General features: G+C 40.7%; 1 protein-coding gene across 1 annotated transcript in view; it reads left to right on the top strand.

The window, feature by feature from the left end:
* The first annotated feature begins 5,857 nt into the window (after positions 1-5,857).
* The window catches only part of DPYS (dihydropyrimidinase), a 30,436-nt gene continuing 24,327 nt past the window's right edge, over positions 5,858-11,966 (top strand). Inside the window, exons 1-3 of the mRNA XM_005423471.1 lie at positions 5,858-6,252; positions 8,880-9,038; positions 11,143-11,322. Of these exons, the coding sequence (XP_005423528.1) occupies positions 5,983-6,252; positions 8,880-9,038; positions 11,143-11,322 (609 nt within the window). The 5' untranslated portion in view covers positions 5,858-5,982. The remainder of the gene's footprint in view (positions 6,253-8,879; positions 9,039-11,142; positions 11,323-11,966) is intronic.

Raw genomic sequence — 11,966 nt, 5'->3', positions numbered from 1 at the left:
GACCTTCCCAAAAATAAATCATAGTGGGTAGGACATGTCAAATCAGGAGATAAGAGAAGGAAGGAAGGAGTTATGGTTTAGTGTGGACTTCCTTACAAATCATAAAGGTTTGTTATGCAAAATGTAAAGGACAAAGAAATAAACTTGCTTTAAGGAATAAGGACATGATCCCTGAAATAAGCATACATTGTACATATTATCTAAGAGGCAGGTGTTTGAATTCAGAGCAGAAATTTCAGATTTCATCACAACATGATGACTTGTGGTATTACAGAGGTTTAGTACAATTGCATTTGTACCTTTGCAGTGAAATAATCATGCATCTGAAGGTGTGCCAACAGAACTGAAGAAATAGATTTATCTGCTTCTCCAGGTTTATAAAATTGAGGAAAAACAACTGGTAAAATACATTGGTTTAATCTGTTGTCTACCCTGTGGTTAGTTAAGAACCACCTTGAACAGCTGCAGTTGGAGGAAGAAGTTCTGGTGCACCAGAGGAAAAAGAGGAGCAATATACAGGATAGTGAGGAATGTCATAAACTGGCATCATGTTTCTGAGGTGGCACGGCAAGAAACAGAGATGTTCAGTTTTGCTTTCTCTCATCTACTCTGTTAGCCAGCAGTTTTAGTTCTTTGTGTTCCTTCAATAGATGCTGAGTTTGAGAGTTGGAGAAAATACAACTAATATTTTGCAGTGGTTTTTTTTTGTCAATGCATGAGTAAAGATAACAGTTTCCAAAGATGGCTAATCCGTGTGCTTTTGTGGTTATGTTTCTTGGAGTTTGGAAAAATCCCACCTAAGAACTTAGTTTCTTTGACTGAGGTTTTGCACCAGGAAGTAACTGACAGGTATGATGAGTTTGTTTTTTTTCCCCATAGTACTGTGAGACTTAGAACTTCAATGCCTGAGTTGAGCTGTCTCACACATATTTAGAAAGTGGACATTTTGTTGAACCCTTATGAGCCAATGAATAGTGAAAAGAGCAAAGAGCACTTTGAGAGTATGAGGGTTTCTTAGTTGCTCCTCTGCTGGATTCCTGGTCATTCCTTTTTCTTTTTTTTTGGTTGTACTGTCTGTGATTCACCATTTGTGTTGACTAAAGAGGAGGAGGCACTTGGCCTTGTGAAAATGAGAGAACAGTCACTACTTACTGTTTCTCTAAAAAGTAGAATGGTCTTCAGCACACACACACCTTTGGCTGCCTTCCTTTGTGTCACATGTGTGGGACCCAAGGCTGGGTGCTAATGGGCTTCATCACTGCTGATGTATTTGGGGAAAGACTGGCACTAGGATCTTGGATGTAGTCTGGTACTTAGGAGAGCATATTTAATCCCTTTTTAAATGTTCTTTAGCCTTGTTTTGTTATAGAAAACCATGGGGTATGCTCGCAGGTTTTGGAAAGCTTTTACAACTGAAGAAGGCTTGGGAGCTTAGGTTTTGAAACCTCACCACTTGTTTGTGTCTGAAAATCCATCTCATGAAAGTAGCCAACAGACTCTTCTGAAAACCTGTGAGGTTTTGACAAGGGCACCTGACTCGTCTCACAATTACAAAGACTTTACAGGTGCAATTACATTTAGACCATCTTCTGTTTTTATTGAATGAATGTTAAATTCCCACTGCAGAGAAGAGGAGTGTGAAAGGAAAACCCAGGTGGACAGGCATTATGGATTTTAATAGGAGTTGCAAAGAAATGCCTACTGAGTATTCAGTCCTTCTGACTTTCTGAATATGGCAAAAGATAACCAATTTTTTCCTTTCTGCAAATCCAGAGTGCACCTCAAACTCATCAATTCTCCAAAACCTAGTGCTTTATCCATCAGTACAGAAAGCTGTTGGTACCGTCTTTGTTAATTTTCTAACATTTTGTTAATTTTCTCACAAATGTGGTTCATGATCCAGTCTTTCTTCCTTGGAGGAAAGTTGTCAAAAATAAGTAATACTATTAATCGCACATCTTCATTAGCTGAGCTTTCTTTCTGCTGCCCATTATCAACTTCTAGCTTCCTTCAAAAAATGTCTCTGTTCAAAAGCCTATTTGTCTGCTGCTCCTGCATTTTGAGATACATTTCAGCTTCACCAGCTTTAATTTGAAGGTTAATGCCAGTAAAAGTTCTGGAGTTAAGAAAAAGCTGAAGACTGTGTGGTAGTAGAAGAGCTTTACAGCACTAGGGTATTGTAAGAAGAATGTGAAAATGGAAGCAAATGGAAGATAAGAGTAAGGTGTGATAATTAAAGGAGAAGTTAAAAATAAATAGTATTTTATGCAGGCAGGTAGCAGTTGAATGTTCCAGGATGAAGTGGGTGAGAGTATGTCTCAGAGGACTTTAAACTGATGGTTCCTGCATTATAATGACTTTTAGATGTCCTCAAGGTTTGCTGGATCTTCCAAACTTGAGTCCTCTGTTTCTTGCAAACTTACCCCTAAATTTGCTAAATTATTTTCATTTGGTAAGTCATGGATGTGGATTCTGTTTCCTTCAGAGTTGTTCAAATTGAATCAGTTTATCATTAGGCTACTGAGAAACCTTTTATGATTGTATTTCTGTGATAGTTACACTAAACGAGACACTCCATGTTTAGATTTCTATGATTATTTGCTTTGCTAGACAAAACAAACACATTAGCATATGGTTCAACTTCAGGTTTCGGAAGACATTCTGCCATGGCTCTCAAATTGTTGAGCTACTATGTAACATTTTAGGATCCATAAATGTTTCCTAACAGGAAACTTCTCTGCAGGGTTGTGGTTTAAGCCCAGCTGGTATTTGATCACTGCACAGCCACTCACTCAATCAACTTGGAAGGGTGATAGTGTGAAAACTCATGGGTTTGAGATGACAGTTTAACAGGTAAAGCAAAAGCTGCACTTGTGAGCAAAGCAAAACTAATTCATCCCTCACTTTGCAGGGGCATGCAGTTGTTCTGCCATCTCCAGAAAAGCAGATCTCCTCCATCCACTAAGGGTGACTTAGGAAGACAAATGCTGCATACACCGAATGTCCCTCCCCTTCCTTTTCTCCCCAGCTTAATATGCTGAGCATGACACCATATGGCCGTGGGTGTTCTTGTGGTCAGTTGGGGTCAGCTGTCATGGCTTTGTCCCCTTCCACCTTCTTGTGCACCCCCAGGCCCCTCACTGGGGGGGCACTATGAGATGCAGAAAAGCCCTTGACATAGTACAAGTGCTGCTCAGCAATAACGAGAACTTTCCTTTGTTACCAACAGTGCATTCAGCACAGATGCAAAACACAGAGCAATACCAGGTACTGAGACAGAGTTGAACTCTCTTCCAGCCCAGACCACTACAACAGAGCAGAGTCAAACATTGATTATGGGGCAAAGATTTGTTTGAATCTCTGCAAAGAGAAGGATAAAAAGGTAAAATGTTTTGTGGGTAAGTAAATACTACAAGGTCAATTAGGAGCCAGAAGCCCTGTTGGAGCAGCAGTAGATATTCAGTGATCACTAAAAATGTAGGGCCAGTTGTCTTCTCTGAGTATTTTAAGTATTATTTCTGTTCCACCAGTGGTATTTCAGGCTATTTTTCCTAGGGACATCTGAGCTGTGGAATATTAAATATTTACCAAATATACATAAATGCAACTGATGTGAGATTATCTTTTTGGTCCAAATGGTTTAAATAAAAGGGCTGCTTAGACAGAATCTTGTTGTATACCAATATGTTATTTAATGTGTTCAAAACCACCTGTGGGATAAATTCAATTTTCCTAGGCACAGCATTATAAGATGTCATATTGCTGGTTTGTGAGCAGCTCTGTAATTCTGAACTGGGCATGAAGTTACAGATAGGAAGGTTTAGGCATTTAAGAGTAGGATCCACAAAGTCTAAATTACCCAGGAGGAAATCAGAGGAGAGGAAACAGAGTTCAAGCCTATTCTTGTTCAGAAGCAGATGTAAATACTCTTGAGCTGTGCTATTCTTCATGCATTTATGTATGAAAGTTGTATCAGCTTTTTCCTGTGCAACACACACAAAAAGGGAACTGGATATCCTAGTGCACACTACAATCTGCTGTGATGTGGCTGATCTGCCTTCAGATCTCCCTCTGCCCAATTTGGCAGAAGGATTTGAGCAAAAACAGTTTCTGACTGCTACTAGCCCAAGAGCATACTCAGAGATGACTGTCTAGGTCTGTCATGTCAAAACTCCTTTCATAGAAAATACTAAGTAATCATTGGCCAGGGAGAAATTACAAGAAAGTGACTATTTTAGGTTGGTAGTTTAGGTATTGAAGTGATGCTGAAATTTCAGGGTGAAGTCTCTTTGCCAATAAATACTGTAAAATCTGTTGATGCTGTTCTACATCAAATCATTAAATATCCATTGGGTGGGCATAGGAGCTTAACTGCTATACAGCACATGATCAGATGAACCTCTGACTTTGCTACCCCCTCTCCTCACTTAACAAAGGTCACTTAATTTATGCAAAGTGAAGCTGCTTTTCCAAATGAGTTTTGACCCGTTTCATTGCTGTGTCAGGTCATAAATCCCAGTAGGTCTCTGTTCCATTGCAGAAAGGTGAGATGTAAGACAAGATACTTCAGGATGAGCAGATAGAAAACTAAATGTATGGTAATTCTCTCTTACCCATCATAAGTGAAGGAGCAAAGGTGACATGCTGATGGGAAGCTGAGATTTTTCCATATCTTGTGTCCATTGTCTAAATGGTTTTTTGGTGTCCTATGTGTGCACCCTCTCACAGCCTGCAGAGACAATGTTCTACCTTGCTAAATCATCACCACTGAACTGGAAGAGGTGAGGGGATGAAGATGCAAGTGCTCAGCAGATTTAGGGACATACTTGAGCAGTGCCATGTCATGCAGAGTTTGTAAATCCAGGGTTATGGGAGAAGTGGGAAAATGCCATAGAAACTAGTGCCTCTGAGATGGTATAGAGCAGGTCTTTCCTCTTCTGTGACAGTCTTTAGCTCATTTTTCAGCTGTCTTTCTCTTACTTTCCTACCTCTTATTACAGGTGTATATTCTGAAACACACAAGCCACATCTTGCCAAGGTCACACCAGCCTGGTGTGAAACTCACCACAGAGGATCCTGACTTTCCCCTGGCCCTCGGGAAGGACTCCCCTGGTACAGGGAGGTTCGAGGGGCCAGCACAGCCAGGCTGGCAGTGGTTGTGGGGCAGCAGTGTGGGGTTGGCAAGCACAGGCCGGGCCTGCTGGGTGGGCACAGCAGGGCTGTGGGGCAGGTGGAGCATCAGGTACTGAAATGGGAATTTGGATGTTGGTGCACACACCCCAGCTTCCCCCTCAGGCCAGAGTGCTGTCCACGTGGCAGCAGGGAGCCGTGCTTGGATCCTGAAGGTGGTGTGTCCCAAATCCTTTGAGAAACAGCCTGGGAGCAGTGTGGACCCCACCATCTCCACTGAGAAGGACGCAACACCTGGGTCACCAGAGCACTGCACTTTGCCTTTCCCTCTGCACGGGCTGGACCCACAGGCTCCCCAGACATGGCTGCAGGAAGCTCAGGTCACCCCTGGGCTCTCTGGCTGCTTCTGTGGAGAGCTCAGCTCACCCTTAGTTTCCTCAAATGTGGCTGCAAAGAGCTTAGTTTGTTTTGGGGCATCGCAAGATGACAAAACAGCCACATTTTCAAAGCAGCTCAGCAAGCTGCAAACCTGCAGGTGCACAGGGCAGGCTGGAGCACGTGCTGTGAGAACACCCCGACCCCCTGAAAGCCTGGCTCGCTTTGTGCAGGCAGGGTCCGGAGCAGAAGGGGCCCAAGGGCAGCGCCCTGCTCCCATCCGTGTCACTGGGCTGCACGGGAGGAGGGGCTGCCGGGGGCAGAGGGGGCAGTTCCTCCGGTGGCTGTTTAAAGAGCGTGGTGTGCTGTGTGTTTAGGGCCATTTGGAGAGAGCTGCTGCTCTGGGTGGAGGGGACAGTGAACTACTCTGAGGCAAGAGCAAGTTTCTGGGCTGAGGCATCACTCTCACCTCCTGGCATGCCACCCCAAACCCGGGCTCGGCAGAGACTTTTGATCAAAGGGGGAAAAGTTGTGAATGATGACCTCTCTGTGGTGGCTGACGTGTACGTGGAAGATGGAGTGGTGCAGCAGGTGGGACCAAACCTAAACCCGGAGCCCTCGACTGGACTTGTTGTGCTGGATGTGACCAACAAGCTGGTGATCCCTGGGGGCATTGATACTCACACACACATGGAGTTCCCTTTCATGGGTAGCAGGTCAAAAGATGACTTCTACACTGGAACCAAGGTGGGTGCACATGTGCACGTCTGTGTGTGCATCTGGGCTTTCTCAGAGAGGGGTGCCTGCTGGTCCTCCAGTATTATTTCTAAAAGAGAGAATAGAATGTGAATCAAGCACAGCCAGCTGTTCCTGTCCCTTTGTCTCGGACATTGTCATAAAGCAGTTGGGGTGCTCAGAGGTCCACCCCCAACCAGTATGTTATTTGGGCTCCTCCAGAAACTATTGGGGTTGTGGGGGTCAAGTGGGACAGGCATTTACCCTGGCTGTCAGCATGCAGACTACAACATGCTTTGGTGCATCAGGCTTCATACTTCTCTGAGCAAAGGTTAACTAAAGAAACAGTTTAATTCCCCTGTGCTGTTTAAGCACTTCTGTGGTAATCTGATCTTTCTCCTCTGTTAGCATGAGGGAATGCAGGCTTTTCTTCTGTCATTCACTTTGGTGCTTACTGTGTGTCTAAATGAAAGTCCACTTCAAATACACTTTATGAAAGTACATTATTTCTCCCAGTTTTATGCTTGGAGTGGGGTTTTTTCAGCTTTTTAGCTCATCTTATTATATACCCTGAATATGAATAGTGTATCAATTACTCATATTAACACTAATATGCATCATCTCCATACAGTTTCCATAACCAAAACTTTCAAGGCACTTTTCTAAGAGCTTTGTCGTGCAGACTTAAATCCTTCATTCACAGACAGGATCACATTGCCCCACTTGGTTTGGCTGCTAGCCATCACCTTCACAGAGATTGTTATATCCAGTTCCTCTCACAGGAGAACTGGGATTTACTAAAAAGCAGAAAATAAGTTTTTAAGGTTTTCTCAGTAACTCTGAGGTACTTATGGGACTGGGAAGCTGCAAGACAGAGGCTGCATACACAAAACAGGATGTCCAGATAGTCACTTCAGTGCCTACAAGAAAATTCTAGAGCTAGCTTAGCAGTCAGGTGTCAAAAAGTTAGATATTGTGGCTATCCTTAACCCAGGTCAAAGTGTGGAAAGTGTTCAGACCTATTCACTGAAGGTCATCCTCTGACAAATATTTTGGCAAGAAATTCAGTGAGACAGAGTTGTATTCCAGCTATTGCAAAATATGCTACAATGATTAGCTAAGATTTACCCATTCAGTTGAATAAGTAAAGGCATCTCTCTTTACAGACAGAGGGAGAAAAAGATGTAGGGAATAAAAAGAGACTTCAAGTGGAGTTGTGGAACCCATGACTTTTTTTTTTTCTCAAAGTCTGTAAATTTTCTTTAAATCCTGTTTAACAAATAAGTCAGTCAGCCTTGATGGAAAATATTTGACAGTTTGAACAACTTTTCCTGGAGAAAATGTTTTTCTCAATTCATTAGAGATTACAAATACTTGTGTCACTCTCCAAACTTCACTTTTTGCAAAATATACTGACACATTTACAATTGTTCTTCTGAATTCTAAATGAGCAGAAGGAAGAAAGGGACTAATTGTTGTAGAAAAAGGAAGAGTAATACAGCATGAGGGACCTGGACAGGCTGGATAGATGGGCTGAGTCCAACAATACAAGGAAGGTGGTGGAGACACCATCCCTGGAGGTGTTCAAAGAGACGGATGTGTCACTTAGTGCCATGGTTTAGTTGATAAGGTGGTGTTAGGTCATAGGTTGGACTTGATCTCAAAGGTCTTTTTGAATCTAGCTAATTCTGTGATTCTGTGAATTTGAGCTGTGCATATTTTGATCTGAATTGGTTGTTACTGTTTTGCAAACGGACATTGTTCAGAGCAATAGAGAGGATTTCTTTTGCTAATCTGGAGGAAAGCAACAATTTCAACAAAGGAACTTCTGTATTGCATCAATTTCTTTTAGTCAAGGATCTGGCATCTGTGTAACTTATTTTCCCTTCAAAGGCAAGAAAAGTAATAATTCAGTTTTCCATTATTAACAGTGGAAATTATTGGTTAAAAAGCAATTTTTTGATCACCATTCATCACTTAAGTAAAGTTCTAGTTTATTTTATTACTTTACAACATTTAAGTAGAGAATGTAAATTCCTCATTGTATTTAAAAACCTCTAAACAGTTTTACTAAATGATATTCTGTTTCTAATAAAAATATGCTTTTAAGCACTTTTAAAATATTTTAGTATTAGACAAGAGTTTGTGGGTTTTCGTATTGTATTTTCAAACTCAATAGGGCTTTTTGTTGTTGTGTATTTGCCCCTTAATACTTTCCCCTCACTCAGGCTTTTTTTTTTTCCACTACACAGACTCTGAGGAAGCACATCTCAGGCTGACTGTGCTCTTCTAGTGCTCTTCTTCCTCAGTGATTCCACACACTTGAGGAAACTCACTGATGCATAAACACTACAGACACATCTCCAATTCTTTGATAAGTTTTTGTACACAAAGAGAAGCTTCTCCTTCAGTGTAAGAATTTGGCTTGGATTCTCCTGAACATGCTTTTGAGAACATTTTTCTCAAAGCAAATGAAATTAATCTCCAAAATCATTTTTTTGAGTCTGGGCTTTACTCAGGGGAACTCCTCAGTGGCTTTTGGCTTTTCAGTCCAGATTAATTGATGTAAGGGAGTTGGAGAGGGTGGGAAGAAATTTGCATTATTTCTGATTGCTAAATATTAACTTTCTTCTTTTCAGGCAGCTATAGCAGGAGGAACCACTATGATCATCGACTTTGCCATCCCTCAGAAAGGTTGTTCTCTTACTGAAGCTTTTGATACATGGAAAAGCTGGGCAGACCCTAAAGTCTGCTGTGATTATTCATTGCATGTGGCAGTTACATGGTGGAGCAACAAGGTAGACACAAGGGCTGATTTTAAATTCCATAAATTTGTACTACACCTGCTTGGAATCAGTCTTCACACGCTAAATATTGCTTGCTGGTTAGTGGTTTTGTGATTAAAAATATTTGAAATAGCCCACACCCTTCTGAGAGTATATGTATTTGAAAGAAGTCTGCAGAAAGCCTGTATCTCTGGATAATACTGCACAAAGTTAAAGGTAGGGATTGTGCAAGACCAAGACCAGGCAGGTCAGAGGGGGAAAGAGGTATTTACAATAATTTCGTCTTTTGTTGCTTGAACACTTGATATTTTATGCTTCTGATGAGTTTTGGTGGTTTTGGTTGGTTTTATTTTTATAATTGTATACACAAAAAATATGGTACTTGACTTCATTTGTGGAGGAAGACTTCTTTTTCTGGGTGGCTGCAGTAAAGCCCATTTAAAGTAAAGCAGGACTTTAGCCAATAGTGCATTGAATGTGACATAATCTAAAAAACCTTTTTTGGATTTACAAACAGGAGAATCACCTTTGCTGAGTGAATGTTATCTGATAGCCTGAAAGCTTTACTGATAAATTAATTTTTCACGTGCTTGATATCTATCAGAATGAGACCCATGTTTTACAAGATGACTTTGGATTCTCAGAGAACTATGCATCAGTACACAGATATACTAAGTAAATTCCTATTTTATATATGAGTACTTCTTCTAATTTTTAAATTCTAGAACATATGCGCCAAAGCATTCCCTCTGCAAACAACACATCTTTGGTATTCTGTGTACTGAGTGCTAAAATAGGCTGACCATAACTTCTAACTTAAGGCAAAGTCATGAAATAAATTCTGCAATGAAATCTGAGTAATGTGCATTTGAAACAGCCTCAGCAGACAATAGTGGAATTCTACTGACAAATCCAATAAAAATAGGAAGATGTAAATCAATGAAATGTTCAAGTTTATATTGAGAATGTAGCTGTTTTTAAAGGCCAAGATTAAAAGAAATAGGTTGGGCATTTTGTAGCTGCAAAAGGCCTGGATGAAAAAGACTGATAAATCATACCCATCTAATCAGCTCTCATCTCATCAGGATTTGAACCATTAATTAAAAGCATACATTCTTTACAATGCCTTCTGTTAGTTGTAGTAAACAGTGAATAGGATAAACGACATGCCTCTATATTTGTGCCATTTTGTCAGGTACTTCTTTGATAACTCCCACTCAAAATGTGCTCCCATCCCTCCTCTGGATAACTAAAATATTTCCTTGAATTTTTTATATATCTTACCCTTCTTGGGCAGACTCAACCAGATTATTAGAGAGAAGATGAAAAATAACATTTTACTTTTTGAAGGGAAGTAATCCCATGGAAATTTCAAATCAGTTACCGTAACCATCGTTTTACTGGGAGGGGAGAACTAAAGTTATGTAATATATGTTTCTAGCTAACCAGTTGTGCAAGCCTTGAGGCTAAAATATGTGTCTTTCTTTCTTTGTGATGTAATGTTTTGCTGGGCTTCATAGGCTCTAGCAGAAGCAGGGAATCCTAACAAGAAGTGAATTAAAAATAAATAAATAAATAAATAAATAAATAAAGGCCTCCACGTAGCATTTTGGAGCTGTTTTGTTTGACAACAAAATGTTTCAAAAGGCTGTGTGTGTTGTTTGGAGTCAGGACAAAGCTCTATAAGATGAAATCTTTTCTGTCACTGTGTTGTTTGCTAGAAGCTGCAGCCCATTGCAATCCAATTTTGAAAATCGGTTTTGCATAAATGTCCATGTTGTGTGAGTTGGACACATTGACTGTAATATTGGAATGAGTGTTTTCAACACCAGGAGGTTTATTTGAAATAAAATTCTGCCTCATTACCTTTTGTAAAAAGCATTCCTTCCTGCAATTAACTTGTGCTTCCAATATTTGCACTCCAGCGTTACTCTTTTATATACTTTGAGAATAAATTTGATACAAGAAGAATAGTCTAAATCAGTCTTTAAATATGTGACTTGGGCTATTTGTACTGAAGATATGTTTGATGGGCGAGTAAAGGATCACCCTCCATATTTACAATTTCTTTATACAAAATTATTAATATGTAAAATATAATTGCTGTATTTTTCAGGTGAAGCAAGAAATGGAAACGCTTGTTCAAAACAAAGGTGTCAACTCCTTCAAGATGTTTATGGCCTATAAAGATATATACATGGTCAATGACGGGGAGCTGTATGAAGCTTTTTCCTGCTGTAAGGAACTCGGGGCAGTTGCTCAAGTCCATGCGGAGAATGGGGAGCTAATTGCACAGGTGCACATTTGACATTTTGTCCATCAAAGTCAGGAATATAGATGGTCCTAGCCCTAGGTCTCTCCAGAAGTATGGAGAAGGCTCCACTGGCTGGGCACAGTAGTCTCAACATCCCTCTGTGCATAATTCATAAACGCTTCACTTCATACCTGCTTCTGCCACCTTAGTGCTGAGTGGAGGCACTGAGAGCTCTGGGGCCCTGAGAGTGGAACTCCACCAGTAATACTCGACATCAGTGGTAACTTGAATGGCTCTAATAGAACAGTTTCTTCAGCTATTCCAGTCAACAGCGCTTTGACTCTGCCCCATGTCCCGTAACAGAAATTAATTCATTGCTAAATAAACTCAAATCAGCAAATCTGAAATTCCTGGAACAGCAGAGGGACAAAACCTTTTTGCCTCTTAAAACCTCTTTGCCTCTTGGGGTTTTCAGAGGCTCTGGATATGCATCTTTGTGCTTAGTAAGAATTTTTCCTTTTTTTTCTCTCCAGTGAGGGTTAGTAGCATCACAGGACATCTTTGGCCATGACATTTAGGTGTACATATTGAGAGATGGGTAGGGTTTTCAAGAGCATTGATTTATTCCTGCAAGCCAGTGAAATGTGTTATCTGAATTTACTTAAGAATTCTGAGACCTGAGTTGA

This window comes from Geospiza fortis, unplaced genomic scaffold (assembly GCF_000277835.1).
Source record: "Geospiza fortis unplaced genomic scaffold, GeoFor_1.0 scaffold200, whole genome shotgun sequence".
Taxonomy (NCBI): domain Eukaryota; kingdom Metazoa; phylum Chordata; class Aves; order Passeriformes; family Thraupidae; genus Geospiza; species Geospiza fortis.
Note: the sequence above shows the minus strand (reverse complement) of the source record. Positions and strands in the feature narration are given on the sequence as shown.